Genomic DNA, 16,083 nt, shown 5'->3' with positions numbered 1-16,083 from the left:
AATTTAAAAAAACACACATTTGAATTATCAAACCCCAAAGAACTAGGCCACTATAATCTAGTATATTGCTAACAGATAAAGTGTCCATGTTAAGACAACACATAATTATCAATGACTTTATTTCTCATCTGCAATTTTTAAACATGCTTTCCAAAATGATAAACATTTATCATTGTAAATTTTTAAAAGGCAAAGAGAGCAAAAAGATGGCAGACGTTAAAAGTTTAGGTTTAAATTATTTGCAGATTTTATTACTATTTTTTAAAAAAGACTATAATTATTTCCCAAATAAAGAATGCCAAGTACCTTTTATTCCTAAAGAAATATAATCAATCATTATATTTGCTACTTAATAGTAGCTGTAAATTGTTCTATTCTGATACTTCCAAACACAGTCCAGTGTATTTAGAGCATTTTATAAAGGGGAAATTAATGATTCTCAACCGTATGTGTCATTCAGAACCACAGGAAAAGCTTTAAAAAACCAAGAATCTGGCCCCAGCCCCAGAAATTCTGATTTAGTTGGTGTGGGATGGGACTCAGGTATGAATCTTTTTTAAAGGTCTGCAGGATGTTCTAATATGGGGCTAAGGTTCAGAATCAACCCATTTTGAAATACAAAAAAAAAAAAAAAAAGGAAACTGGGGAGGGGATAATTATATTTATATTTCACAAATCAAACACCTATTATATACTTACTACGTGCTTGGTTATGTTCATGAATCATACATTTATTTATAAAATGAAAAATTCCTTCATTTCCTCACGATAGCAAACTACTATTTACTGTACATCTTTGCCACTGAATAATAGAATTTTTCTATGGTCAGAATTTAAAATTCTGGGATACACTATGAAAACTTTTAACAAAAACAAACTACTGCTATTCATGCTCAACAGTAGCAAGCAAAACTACTGTATTTGGCTCTTTTAAGCTATCTTTATTTTAAGAATTATAAATAAGTGCCAACCCACACAAAGAACAGATTGTGGATTACTGTAGAAGAAAAAAAAATAGCTTACTCAACTTATTAAGTTTCAACACCAAAAGAGATTTAACTTGGCTGCAAGTTCTGAAACAGCTGAGATACTGAACCAGGAAGCTATAATTTATAATGAAATGTTGACACGCCCTTAAAAGCTACTGCAGCTGTAGCTATACTAAAATAAGGTTTCTTTAGGGTTTACTTTGTAATGCAAGAATACGAGCATAACAACATTACTGTTTTATATGCACCAATATCTCTCTTTAATATATAAAGCTCTACAACAAATACCTCTAATAATTTTACAATTAAATTAAGTCCATGTTCTTCTACACTACTTTGGTCTCAACATTTTAAAAACATTATTAATTTTGAAAATATACAATTTAACAACATTCCTATTAATAACAAGCACATTTTGTAGTGGACTAAAGACACATCCAACCATGCAATCCAGTGTTCAATACCTAAATGATAAATAACAATGTCAATTGACTTTTATTCTGAAAAAAACACTGAAAACTGGAATAATCTTTTAAGACTCACAATGCTCACAAACATGCAGGAAAAAGTATACATCTATAGTCTTCTTGAAGGAATGTTTTAAAATGCCCACTGCTTATACAGCGTCTAAGTTCCTTATATATTTCAAACCACTACCTTCCTTTTAGCATCTCTCACTTAAAAATGTTCCTAAGTTATTGACTGAAAATGACCCTCAATTCTTTAATTCCAGCCTTTAAAGATTTCAGTCACAGTCCTTCACTAATAGCTGCCTTTCAGTAAAACAGTGACATCCAGTGGACAACTGAAAGTATCTCTCACAATTCCCATCATATTGAATCATAAACAAAGATCCCATCTCTAAATCAAACCATTTTAATATGATTAAGTTTGTACTCATCTCGACAGTCTGCAGATTCTTATGAACACATCACCTCATAATTTCTATACATCTTATTACATATATCCTCCTATAATCAACCTATTTAAAATCAATGCTTTAAACTGAGCTGGTAAAAGTGTGTTAACTCTTGAGACTAATGAGGTTAAAGTACTACTTTTTCTTCTTTGCTTCTGCTATTTCCCACCACAAACGAAATGGCTCATCTCTAGGAATGGAAGGACTAAAATATAAAAAATATATTTAAATAGAAATGAATAGCATTAAAAAAAATTGCAAAAGATGAAACCTGAACCTGTTTTAGCATTTGTAATTTGACATACTGTTGAATATAAATAGATCTAATCAGTAATGCTAACACACAAATTACATCCTCTTGCTTTGCTGCTCAAACACTATGAAAGAATACATATTTACCAATGATTGTTTCAGTGTTTAAAAACTTACTTTTATAAATCAGTACAAATGAGTATTCACTATACATTATGTTTAAATAAAAGTAAAAAACTTCCACTGTGCTGAGTTATGACTTACCTATGATTATATATATTATGTGTGTGTTCAAAGTACAAAATGCAGCAATGATGTTAACACTGACAATGTAATGAACTGCTGTAGCTGAAACTGTCATGTTTAAATTTTTTTGGAAAACTATAAAGAAATTTTACAGGTTAAAAAAAAGCAAATAAAGAATTTGAGAACCATTATTTTTAAATAAGCATCAAACGAAGAACATTTTTTTCCTAAAAAATGATTTAAGAATGTAAAAGTACATCTTAATATTTAAAAAGCATTATTAAAAATCTATAACAACTTTATGACAAAATCTTCATTTGAAAAAGGCCTGTAAAAAGAGCAGGACAAAATTGCCCTCATCACCTTTTACTTTTTCTTGTCAGAAAAAAGTGTATGCATCTCTGGAACCACAAATGATTTTAAAATAGGCATTTATAAAATGGCAAGGAGCATTTCACGGGAAGTTTGTTTTTCCTTATAATTGTTGGCATTGCGGCCATCAGTAGGTCACCAGTAAAACTTCTCTAGCTAAAAGCAAATGGAATATAAAGTTCTGAACTGCATTAGGTCTGCTGCCTGCGTTTGGCTGATCTCATTTTTTCAAAACGTGACTCCATTTCTTCTAAGACCTTAGGTGTATATCGCACTACTAATTTAACCTTTCCTTGAGCTGCTTTTAGCAGTTCTACGGCTTTTTCGTGATGTTCTCCTTCCACACTCTAGAAAAAAAACACACACACACAATTAATATACAGGTTTTGCAATTCATTCAAAAGGCAAAAATGCTTAAAAATGTATGTAAGTAAAAAAGTTTTAATGTTTTATCATTTCAACACTACAAACTTATGAAATAACCTAGCTTTACCATTTTAATCAGTGTGAAATCCTCAGCTGAATAATACTCTGTTTGTAGTCCAAGAACTGGTTTCAAAGATCCAAATAATTAGCACATCAGTCTACATGCCCTATTATTCCACCATTCTATATGACTAAAATGAGGGGTAGACTTCTAATTTAACGTACTGCCTTAACTACTAAACAGCTTAATCACTTCATAAAAATCACACTAAGTTTTGCTAGTTTTCATTGGAAAAAGCTAAACACACAGAAAGTGCTTTAAACTGTATCACTGTACTAAATAGTACTGCCTTGGATTCCTCTAAGGCAATGGTTGGCAAACCGCGGCTCAAGAGCCAGAAGCGGCTCTTTGGCCCCTTGAGTGTGGCTCTTCCACAAAATATCACGTGCGGGCGCGCACGTACAGTGCGAATGAAACTTTGTGGCCCATGCGCATAAGTCGGTATTTTGTGGAAGAGCCACACTCAAGGGGCCAAAGAGCCGCATGTGGCTCGAGAGCAGAGGTTTGCTGACCATGGCTCTAAGGATTTTTAAACTACAAAGCTTTGCCCCCCTATAGCTTCTGTTTCTATAACTCATATACTCCCCCAAGTGGTCACAACACATAACTACAAATAGAAATAAAACATCCTTACCACTCCATTAACAGAGAGAAGTTGATCTCCTCGCTTGAGGCCCCCATGTCTATCAGCAATTCCTCCTGGAATTATTCGAGATATATAGATTGGAGAGTTCTGTTCTTTGCCTCCCATGATATTGAACCCAAGGCCCTCTTCTGTTTTTGGAAGCTCAACAACTCGAGGATGAGAATGTCCTTCGCTGGCAGCAAATGCAGCAACAGTAGCCTGAAAGAAAATTTTACATGTTTAAATGTATCACCTTTGTTTACTTTAGCTCTTTCATCTCCTTTTACCTATTTTTGAGGCACATACATTTGATGTTTGAATACCCACAAAATGCATTGGCAGTTCTGAGCAGGTGAGCTAGGAGAATGGTGTTCTAGAGGAGGCGGCTGGAAAGCATACTCTGGGACTATGTAGGAGTGTTCAGGTCAGGCCATCCAGTTCCCAGAACTGCTGTGCAGCACTTGGCAGGCAGGCTTGCTCAGCAAATGAACGCTGCCACTAAAGAGGAGAGCCTCTCCCCCAGGTCCCAGCAGGCTGAGCTTTGGGGCTGGAGAGCTCAGCTCCTTCAAAGGCCTTTGTACAGGACGCAACACATCTACATAACCTGTAAGGAGGTGGGTGGGTGTTCCTACATGCAGTCATCTGGCTGCTGTACCATTTGTTCTTTACACTAACTAACTTATCAAGAAATAACTCAATATCGAGAAAAAGTACATATAAACATGAACTTTCTTGTTGCTTTAGTTAACTATCTAGAGTTACTACTAGATTTAAGGCTCAGATATTCAGTAAGTTATGAAAGTCACATAACTCAGGAATAAAAGCCAAGTTTCTATGTTTTTTCTCTGTCAAACTACACCCACATGTTTAAGTGCTTGTATTCAACAGAGAATCCAGTATTTCCTTTTGTGAACCAGTAACTATCAATGAAAAATTACCTGCTAATAACTAATTCGAATATAAATCACTTTCTGCTGACATTAACTTATTCTAACTACACACGGATATTGAGATCATGTGGGAATTATTGAGGAAAGCCCCACAGAGAAAGCACAGGAAGCCTGGCACCTGAGCTCTGAAGAGAGTACTTACTACTGACATTACCACATCTTTGCAGAGTTAAGGTAAAGAAAGCAAAGAGAAACCTGGGGGAGCACCCCACCCAATTCTACCATTTACTATTTGTGTGTTCTGAGGCAGGTAACAATCTGATGATTCCTCACCAATAAAATGAGGATAATTCATACATCAGACCTTTGATGAAAATATACACAATCAATGATACAATTAAATATGTATACTGTATATTATTATGTATTATATGATACTAGAGGCCCGATGCACAAAATTCGTGCGGGGGTGGGAGGGTGGAGCAGGAAGAGGGGGAGTTGTCCCTCAGGCCGGCCTGCACCCTCTCCAATCTGGGACCCCCGGGTGATGTCCGACTGCCTGTGGGATCGGGCCTAAACCGGCAGTCGGCCATTCCTCTCACAATCCAGGACGGCTGGCTCCTAACCGCTCGCCTGCCTGCCAGCCAGCCTGATCGCCCCCTAACTGCTCCCCTGCCAGCCTGATCGCCCCCAACTGCCCTCCCCTGCCAGCCTGATCACCCCCATCTGCCCTCCCATGCCAGCCTGATCTTGCCCCCAACTGCCCTCCCTTTCCGGCCTGGTCTTACCCAACTGCCCTCCCCTGCCAGCCATCTTGTGGTGGCCATCTTGTGATGACGTTGCAAGTGACGCCACCTAGGCTTTTATTATATAGGATGTGTATTATTATTTGTGTGCAACTGCATTTTAAATGTATTATCTAATCTGCATGATAGATTATCTTTTGTAAAGGCAATAAAAAAAGATCCTATTTCTTAGTATTTGAGATGGTTCAGTATAGATTGAAAGACAGTTTTCAAAATTTCAACCTATTATGAATCTAACAATTGCATATTAAAACCTCGAATTTTAAAAGAATTCTCTCACTTTTGGCAAATGAAAAACTTTACCTTTGCAGTAGCATTAGCTCTCACTTCAGGACTGCTGCTGATGTCCACAGTCTCATAGACATGTTCATATACCTATAAAACCCAAAGTTCGTGATTTTAAATCTCAGAAAACACCATGCTTGAGTTCTACGAAGTTAATGAAATGAATGTGTTAAAATTTTAGGCAAAATTATGCATCTTTGTTAAATGTTTGTCTAATAAAAATTGCTAAAATGAGAAACAGGTTCTAATGTTTTTCTAAAGTTTGTTTTCTTAAGACATTCTGAACTAAAATTTCAGAGTATTATCCTATCTAATTAACTCAAGTTTTTAGTAAATTTTAATCCCATGTACTCACCTCTCTTACAGCATTGCAGAATTCACTTTGCAGGACTCTTTGTAAAGCCTGAAGTTTCTGTGGTGGTACCTCCCCACTCCTTTGTAGTTTTTCCAACAATTCAATTGCTCTACAGATATCTGGAGTTAAACAAATGCACACTCATAGTTTTCTCTGAAGATTCTCTAAATACCTACGTAACTGAGTAGCAGTTAGGATTCATTCCTCAAGGACGAACAAGAATAGGAAAAACATTTTTAAAAAGTGTTAAGAGGGTGAACTTGTGTGTGTGTGTGGGGGGGGGGGGGGGGGGGGCGGATATGTATACTAGTATACCTGAGGATAGGAATGTAAAATCTGAGAATAATGCTGAATTTTACAGTATATTAGGAAGAAATACTACTGTTGCACACGTACAAAATCTGGGAAAAAGCATCTTTGAGTGACAGGAAGACTGAATGTAAAATACTAGATGTCACAAGAAAGAACTGAGGCTAAAAAACATGATAGACAAACACTGTCTATGATTCAGAAAAGCTAACAGTAAATCAGTAACTATGCAGTCAATAAAAATTTACTTATCATTAGTATTAATAATCAAAGCACTGAACAGAACAAAACACTTTGTGCCAGTAAAATCACTGTTAATTTCCCTAAGGAAAACACAATATATATGTAGTTATGAACTATTCCATTACAGATGCAGTTAGTGGCAGAGATATGTATAACAATGGTACAAATGGCCTGTTTTTAACTTAGAATCAAAACAGTGTTTTAATTAAGATAATCAAATATATGTTTACAAAATAGCAAAATAAAAACAATTAGTTCTGTCAATCTGGTTTCAATACTAGCTGGGTGATCTTGGGCAAGTTACTTAACTTCCCTGTCTCATTTTCCTACTGAAAAACAAAAACAAGAGTACCTTCCTTATAAAAGTTTCTTGATAAATAAAGCAAGAAATTAATAAAAAAAAAAGGGTCTGGCATATAGCAAGCAGAAATATGCTACGTTTGGCACCAATTAATCATAACAAATATTAAGGGATGGTACACCTTTATACAAATATATTAAGCATGTTAGACAGTTATCAGTGGGAAGTGTGAGGATAAGTGTTCTATGAATTAAGAAATTTTATGAAATTCAGAGTTATGTTTACAACACTGTTAATGATTATCTTTGATTTTCTTTCTCTTAACTGTTTTTGTAACCCCACGGAGCTAGAGTACCTATTATTCTACTATTCCTTGCTCCCTTTTAAGTGGACGGACTAGAACTTTTTCTTTGTAGAATTACTATGGCCTTCTTTGTGTTTGCAGCTGGAAAACTGGGAATGAATGTAATGGAGAAAAAAGTAAATTTTCCAATTTCAGCTTAAACTGATGTTGATCAAATGCAATGGAAATAGATTTTCCTCATTCTGATATCCCATCACTTGAACGGTTGGTGAATGGGGACTGTTAGTTCATCAGTTATTTTAATTTACAGTTACAATATGCAATTAAAAATTTGAAAAAGTAAAATACTCTTTCCTGAACTTACTCTGTACCTAACATATGTTTAAATCTGTTCTAGTGACTCATGTTTTGATAATTTAGAAGACATCCAGGGATCCTGATGATATGTACTGATTTTATACTGTAGGACTGTTAGGAATGTTTATAATAGTCTGTTAAACAGAATTCTAAGTAAGAATCAGAGGTGATGCAGTACTGACTTTCTTATCTGGCTAAATGACAACCATGAGCAATTCATCCAACTAAGGTGCTGAGCATTCTACCGTGGAACTGAAAAGAGCTCTGAAAGAGCAAAAAACAAAGCCATGACTATCAAAAGGGAATGCCAGAGGTTAAGTTTCACATTTTGTGCTGCATAAAAATGCAAAAGAGCCCTGGCTGGTTTGGCTCCGTGGATAGAGCGTCAGCCTGCGGACTGAAGGGTCCCGGGTTGGATTCCGGTCAAGGGCACATGCCTGGGTTGGGCACTGGATCCCCGGTGGGAGTTGTACAGGAGGCAGCCGATCAATGATTCTCTCTCATCATTGATGTTTTTCTCTCCCATCCTCTCTGAAATCAATACAAATATATTGGAGGGGAGGGGGGGAAAGACTTCCAACATGTTAGCATCCTACAACCAACTGGCTTTCAAAGAGAAACACCTACTTCTGGTAACACCAAACAGACTCGTTCCCAGTACAAAGCACAGTGCCACTGTGCTGGAGGAAGATGTCACAGTCTCAGGCCTAACTCAGTCCGTCTCCCCAGAGCAGCCACTCCCGTCACAAATGATGCATTAATTAACCGCCTGGTGGGCTGCGGGAAACGATGTCATTCACAGAGAGGCTTACAAACGTGAACACCATGAGGAATAAACAATGCTAAGTGCACATTTGTTGGTGTGAATACACCGGGGAAGAGGTTTCTCTAAGTACAGTAATTACACAAAACCTCTTCCTTTCTTAGAGCAGAAGGTACTTAATATTCAGGCTGTCACTGCAAATGTTAATATCTGCAAGATATGCTCAATCTTCTTCCTAAACTCTGTTTACTACTTACTAGTATTCAAACGGTTTCGTTTGTACGTCTTGACTCGTAACCAATGACTTCCACTACGGGTCTGCCAAAAGCATGCTTGAAATTGACTGAAATAGGGGATTTGGGGAGGACGGAGTGGGATGCTGAAATCTGTTAACAGGGCCCCGAGAGGGACATAATCCTGTATTCTCACTGGCATCTGGGTCTCTAACTCCTCAGTCTTCTCTAAACAGCAAGGAACCCGCCACAAGTTGCATTTGTAGAATTTGTACAGAAGGAATACGACTGAACTTTCATTTTACAATCTGCCACTATTCCTCCTGGTTCCGTGACCTTCCCGAGACCAAGTAAACCAGCAGCATTGTTTCTAAAGCACCTTCTCTGTACCTGGGTGGGGCACCGAAGCCAGGAAAGACTCCAATACTGAACAAATGCAGGTGGAGCTGCGGTCAAAGTCATGATGGGGTTCTCGCGCGCGAACCGGAGGAGGAGGAGGGTCCCGCGCGCGGGGAGGGCTGCGACCCGGGGCTGCGGTGGGCACCCCGGGCGTGGGCACCCATCACAGGGGCTGTGCGTGCAGCCCGTCCCCACCGGGCGGCGGACGGTTCTCGAGCGAACACGTCTCTGAACGCGGTGCCCGCTGGGCCCAGCCGGGGAGCGCGAGTGCAGCGTGTCTGCGAGGCGGACAGGTGGTGCCCAACTGTGCAGTCTATGTGGACCGACGAGGGTCTGGGTACCAGTCAGGAGACCGCGGGCGCCTACCCTGGGGCCGGACGCCGGCGGGAGGGGCAGCCCGGCTCCGGGGCTGGAGCCGGGGCCTCTCCTCCTCCCCGGTGGCGACACGGCAGTCCTCCACCCCCTCCGCCCGCCCCGGGCCGGGCCGCCGCCGCACTCACCCCTTTCCAGCCGTACAGGCTCCCCCAGCGCCGCCATCTTCTCCCTCTGCCCGCAGACCCACCGGAAATGACGACACAGGGGCTGCGGGAGGGGCGGGGCCTAGCGGACCCGGGAGGGCGAAGGCCGGCCAGTATCGCGAGAGGCGGGGCTCTGGTCCCGGGACCGCCCGGGTCCCTGGGTGGAGGCAGCTGAGCGCGGGTGCTGGAGGTCGGTCTCCTGCCGCACCTTGAGCGGTTCAAAGGTTCCCGAGTTCCAGCCTCGTCAGGTGGAAAAGAGCCCTTTTCCCGGCTCGTGCTCCCGCCTCCGATGCAAGCCTTGTTCCCGGCTGTCCGTGTCCACATCCAGCCCCAGGGTCCCCCTCTGTGCGACAGACCCTTGTCCCCAAAGTCCTCTCCCTGACGGGACTCTGCGATACCGTCCGTGACACTGAGGTGTAAATAGGATACGTTAAGCATTGCTTTAATTTTAAAAATCCAAGGCTCGAGCCCTGGCCGGTTTGCTCAGTGGATAGAGCGTGGGACTGCAGGGTCCCGGGTTCCATTCAGGTTCAGGGCACGTGCCTGGGTTGCGGGGCTCGATCCCCAATAGGGGGCATGCAGGAGGCAGCCGATCAATGATTCTCTCTCTCCCTCTCTGGAATCAATAAAAATACATTTTTTAAAAAATCCAAGGCTGGAATCTTCACTATAAATCGATTTGAGAGTAGGGATGAAGAGGACAAAAACCATGAAACACACCTGATGACCAAGAGAAGAAGGCCCGTGGGGCACCACCAAGGAATTCTAAATAGTTGGTCCAGCCCTGGCTGGTGTGGCTGTTGGTTGGTCGTCATCCTGATCGAAAGGTTGCGGTTGGATCCAGGGTCAGGGCACACGCCTGGGATGCAGCCTGATCCCCAGCAGGGCGTGTGCAGGAGGTATCCGATGTTTCGCGCTCACACCCATTTTTCTCTCTTCCTTTCCTCTCTGTCTCTAAAAGTCAATAAGAGTACATTTTAAAAAGTTGATCTAGAATCTTATGTAAATGAAATACTGTGAAGTAAATATTATTTTTAATGCAGTACAGATTTTTAGGGCCACTTTTGAAAATGTCATGAACCAAGAAAATGTTTGGTCCTGAATTTAAGTGAAATATTAATTTGCCCAGTATTTAAATGCCACGAACATTTATTAAGCCCTAGTCTGTGCTGATATGTTAGGTGCCCTCACATACAAGTTTGTGGATTATTTTTTTAACAAAGTCCTGGCCTACTGGTTCCATTCAGTGGTAGTATTCTCTCCCAATCCACCATGACTGTCACCATTATACCTCTGTCCCCTCCTTGGATTCTGATTTCATCATCAAAGATTTCTGTTCAGGAACTTTCGATGGGTTTCTACATTTTCTATTTCTAAAGACTTCACAGTCTGACCCTAACACATCCATCTAAACTCATTTCTAGTATCCCCCAAGTGCTACCACCACTCCAGTGGAGGCGGTACAAGAGTCCTCCCTTATCTGCAGTCTCACTTTCCATGGTTTCAGTTATTTGCATTCAACCGCAGCCCAAAAATATTAAATGGAAAATTCCAGAAATAAATAATTCATAAGTTTTAAATTGTGTGCTATTCTGAGTAGCATCATGAAATTTCAAGTCGTCCTGCTCCATCCCACTCGGGCAGTGAATCATCCATTTGTCCAGCATATCCATGCTGTATGTGCTCCCGCCCCTTAGTCACGTTGTAGCCTTCTTTGTTATCAGATCCACTGTCCGGTGTTACAGTGTTTGTGTTCAAAGCACCCTTGGTTTACTTAATAATAGCCCAATGCACAAGAATAAGGATGCTAGTAATTCGGATATGCCAAAGAAAGCCATAAAATGCTTTCTGTAAGTGAAATGGTGAAAGTTCTTGATTTGCTATGGAAAGAAAATCGTATTCTGAGGTTGCTAAGATCTGTGGTAAGAAAAAATCTTCTATTTGTAAAATTGTGCAGAAGGAAAAAGGAATGTGTGCTGGTTTTGCTGTCACACTTCAGCCTGGAAAAGTTATGGCCAGAGAGCTGATATGTTCCTAGGTAGAAGACATAAACAAAATACTTGTCTGATTGACAGCAGCATGTTGTACTAGAAACATTGAGCCTATATGAAGATTTCAGCAAGGGATCTCCTGAAATGAGTGACACCTAGCCATTTACAGCAGGTAAGGAATGGTTCCATGGATTCAGAAATAGGTTTGACATTTTATCATCTCATATCATCATGAGAAGAAAAGGGTGAGTACAATATAATAAGATTTTGAGAGAGAGAGAGAGAGAGAGAGAGAGAGAGGCAGAAGCCACTTTCACATAAGTAGTATTACAATGTATTATAACTGTTCTATTTTATTATTATTAGTAATTAATTTCTCACTATGCCTAAGTTAAAATTATACTTCATCATAGGTATGTATGTAATGAAAAAAATATAGTATATTTAAAGCTCGGTACTATATGGAGTCTCAGGCACCCACTGGGAGTCTTGGAATGTTTCCCTCATGGATAAAAGGAGACTATTATTCAAAAACCATATTTATTGTTGCTTTCAAGTCTTCATTTATATTGTTCTTATGTGGAAAGCCCTTCTTCATCTCCTCCAAATCTCTACACTGTACACATCTTCAAACTGAGTTCATCCTTCAGGTCCCTACTGAAGACATAACACTTCTATTAAGCTTCCTTTTCTCCATACTGTTTCCTTTCTTTGGTTCCCTTCTGTATACCCTGCACTCATGTGCTTTCCTCTTATTCGTTGTTCTGCCACAAGTGTATTCAAGAAATGTTTATCAAGTGCCTGATGTCTACCAGGTGCCTTGCTAGGCACCGAGAATACTATGTAGAGCATGTAGAGCTAGATAGACAAATGCAGACATTGCCTTTATTTCTTTTTTTAAATATATTTTTTAAAATTTATTTTAGAGCGGAAAGGAGAGAGAGAGAGAGAGAGAGAGAGAGAGAAACATCAATAATGAGAGAGAAACATTGATTGGCTGCCTCCTGCACACCCCCACTGGGGATCAAGCCCACAACCTGGGCCTGTCCCCTGACTGGGAATCGAACCATGCGCTCTTGGTTCATAGGTCAACACTCAACCACTGAGCCATGCTGGCTGGCCTCCCCATATTTCTTCAAATAAGTGCTCTTCCCCATCCTGCAGCTCCACTCTTGTGATGACTCCACTTACATGCAGAATCCTCTGCCTGACATTGTCTTACAGTTCACTGATGCTCTGCCTGTTCACTTTGATTTTTCAAGCTTTTCTCTATTTCCTATTTTCATGTACAATATTCTCTTAAACCCATTTAGTTCATATTTTATCTCAGATGTTGTGTTTTTTTTTATCTCTAATAATTTTATTTAAGGGTGTGTGTGATTCCACATTTTTATGTCCTTACTTAACATGCTCTATCTTTCCTGTAGCTTCTTGAACATATAGAATACAATTATAATGACAAATTTAATGTTCTTGTCTACTAATTCTACCATCTGTGCTATTTTGGGCACCACAGTGCTAAATCAAATATGTTGATTGATTTTTCTCTTCATTATGGCTCATAATTTCCTCCTTCTTACATGACTGGTGTATATATGGCCAGACCTTGTGAAATTACTTTTTTGGGGGGTGCTGCATATTTTTGTAGTCCTATAAGTATTTTTGAGATTTGTTTTGAAATGCAGATAGGAAAACAGTTTTGTGCTTTTGAGGCTTGATTATAAGCTTTGGAAGGTGGAGCCAGTTGAGCATTTTGTGTAAGGCTAATTGTGTCCCACAACCCAGGGCCCCCTGAGTTATGTGCTTCTTCTCTTCCTGTCAAAAACAGGCACTATTCTAATGAACTGGGGTTTTGGATTATTTACTTTGTCCTTTTAAATGATTCTTTCCATGTCCTTGAAATTTTCTTAACATACATACTCATGATGAAATTTCAGAATTCCAAGGATAAATAAAAGGTCCTAAAAGTTTACGGAGATAATAAAAAAAAAAGCCACATTCCAAGGACTGGGAATCATAACAGCTATGTATCATTGCTTATTTGTAGCATTGGTAAGGAAGAAAAACTGTTTTAGGAGTTTTTGATAAAAATATGATTCAATTAACTAACATCCCATTTATGTTTCATGCACAAAACAAATGAAAGAACCAGCTATTGTGTAAGGAGAGATCCCCTAAAATGTCCCTTCCTAGCATGGATGGTGTTGCTCAGTGGTTGAGCATCGACCTAGGAACCAAGTGGTCACTGGTTGGATTCCTGATCAGAGCACATCCCAGGTTGCGTTTTCTATTCCCAATAGGGGGCATGCAGGAGGCAGCCAATCAATTCCTCTCTCATGGATGTTTCTATTCCTCTCCCTTCCTCTCTATCTAAAAATCAATAAAAACATATTTTAAAAAAATAAATGTCCCTCCCTAATTCACAAGTGCTCAAGTATTAGTGTTGGAGAGAACTAAAGAGTGCAATTCCTTCACTTTATAGAAAAGACTGATTGCTGGCTCATTTCTCAAAAGAGGGCATTGTGAGTATAAATGAGGCAGAGCTGCTTTAGCTTTTATGCCTCTGTCAGGTTATTGGATCACCAGGCTTTCTAATCAAGAATTGTTCTTCCTGTGGAAGAACTCCTCTTCATCTGTTGCTTCCTTATATTACTTCCTGTTTCAGAGAAGAAGAGAAATAATCAAATTAGAATAGGAAGACCGAGTCTTGACAAACCCCAGGGATGCTAAGTTATGCAAGTTTAGTCTTTGTATAAAAAAATCAAAGCCTGGCCAGTGTTGTTCATTGGTTGAGTGCAGACCTAGAACCAAAAGTTCACCAGTTGGATTCCCAGTCAGGGCACATGCCTGGGTTTTGGGCTCGATCCCCAGTAGGGGGTTTACAGGAGGTAGCTGATCAATGATGTTCCTCTCTTATCAATGTTTCTATTTCTCTAATCTTCTCCCTTTCTCTCTCTCTAAAAACCAATACAGGAAAAAATAAAAATATTAAATTCCTCAGTTGGCTAAGTATGCAAGTGTTCTTATTCCATTGCAAGGACAATGGAGTGAGGCACCAATTAAGAGTAAAAGAAAGTGTGTGTGGTAAATTGGGGGTAAGAGGCTCTCTAGAGAAGCTAGGGAAATGGAAAATAATACGAGGAAGCAAGACACTCCCAGTGAAATGCTTTACTATATTTTTGCCTGTCAAGCCATACACAAATATGCACTACAATATAGAATTGACATTTAAAACAGTTACGTCTTTTTGCAGAGTAAAAAATTACTCTTAACAAAGGGATATATTCAGGCTTCTATCAGTATAATTAAAATCGCAGGCTTCTTTTTTTCCCCCAACAGAGTTTCTATCTATAAGCTACTTCTCAGAAAAGTAAAACTTTAGATGAATGGCTTCCTTTATTTGCCATAAGTGATATTGTCAAATGTGAGTTAGCCTGATTTAAAAATAAACTAAACATATATAAAAACACTTGGTCTAATCAATTAAACATAACAATACTTGGAAAATCTCTTCAAAAACATCTTTTGTTGGGAGGTTTTTTTAATCACAGATCTCAGAGCAGAACACAAGTCCCCTCACTGAGTAGCAGATATCTAAAGTAACCCTTCCCCCTTACTTTGGGTTAGGATAAGTTGCAGATTCTATTAAAGTGTAAGGTTTACTTTCTTAATGTCAGTTGTTTCATCATCATTCTGAGTACATGTAAAGGCACAGATTGATGTATTTTTCTGGCATCTCCCTGACGCACCCTTGCCCTAAATAAATCTGTTTGCCAGGATCTTGTCGCTTAAATTAGCCATCTCTAACTCTTGGTCCTGCCAACACAGGCGACTGTGCCAATGTTCTCAGCATCTACTGGCACACGAGCTGTTGCCTTTTCTTTGGCTTCCTATGTGTACCTGGGGCCATCATCCTTTCTTCACAAGGGAGCATTCTGGCTTCTGTGTCCCTGAGACAGACTTGAGAATTGTTTGGACTCACTCTGGTTTTCTCCAGGGTATGCATTCTACACCATACATTTTTCAGCCACACAATATATTGTTCAGAATTTGTCATGCATATACTTGCAGATTGGCAGAGCCACCTGCCAGAGATGAGAACCTTTTAAGTTGTTGTCAAACGTCATAAAATGTGTTCCATGATTAATTTTGTGGGCACAGATTGGTTTTTGCGCAGAGTCCAAAATTTGGAATATGTCACAGTGACTAAATGGCACCGGCATGCTGAATGAATTTGGAATTTGTTTTGTCAAGTGTGGGAGCAGGCACACAGATGGGCTTTGATCCAGTGGTTCTGCTTGGGATTCTCATTATAGCGATGATGTCACTTATCACGTGGAGTGGGTGGTAATGCTGCAAAATCATGGACACAGCAAGGCCAATAACAAAGTACACAAACCAATGGGAAGGGCTTATGATAGCACAGAAAGATTGCACTG

General features: G+C 39.7%; 1 protein-coding gene across 1 annotated transcript; it reads right to left on the bottom strand.

Annotated features, from left to right (window-relative positions):
- Positions 1–1,230: 1,230 nt before the first annotated feature.
- Positions 1,231–9,683, bottom strand: LIN7C (lin-7 homolog C, crumbs cell polarity complex component). The gene is made up of 5 exons (XM_081099578.1): positions 9,636–9,683; positions 6,227–6,345; positions 5,890–5,961; positions 3,900–4,109; positions 1,231–3,125 (listed from the first exon to the last, which is right to left on the bottom strand). Exons 1-5 carry the CDS (start codon positions 9,670–9,672, stop codon positions 2,970–2,972), a joined length of 594 nt encoding a protein of 197 aa, XP_080955704.1. The 5' UTR covers positions 9,673–9,683; the 3' UTR covers positions 1,231–2,969.
- Positions 9,684–16,083: the final 6,400 nt, after the last annotated feature.

Source organism: Myotis nattereri (genome assembly GCF_964212035.1).
Source record: "Myotis nattereri genome assembly, chromosome: 9".
Classification (NCBI taxonomy): domain Eukaryota; kingdom Metazoa; phylum Chordata; class Mammalia; order Chiroptera; family Vespertilionidae; genus Myotis; species Myotis nattereri.
This window is presented reverse-complemented; position numbering and strand designations above follow the sequence as displayed.

Excerpts from the sequence above, each read along its gene's own strand:
- LIN7C (XM_081099578.1), bottom strand. The coding sequence starts at position 9,672 with ATGGCGGCGCTGGGGGAGCCTGTACGGCTGGAAAGGG. Across the intron at positions 6,346-9,635 it reads GCCTGTACGGCTGGAAAGGG|ATATCTGTAGAGCAATTGAA; the intron begins GTGAGTGCGGCG and ends GTTTAACTCCAG. Across the intron at positions 3,126-3,899 it reads TTCTCTCTGTTAATGGAGTG|AGTGTGGAAGGAGAACATCA; the intron begins GTAAGGATGTTT and ends TTTTTTTTCTAG.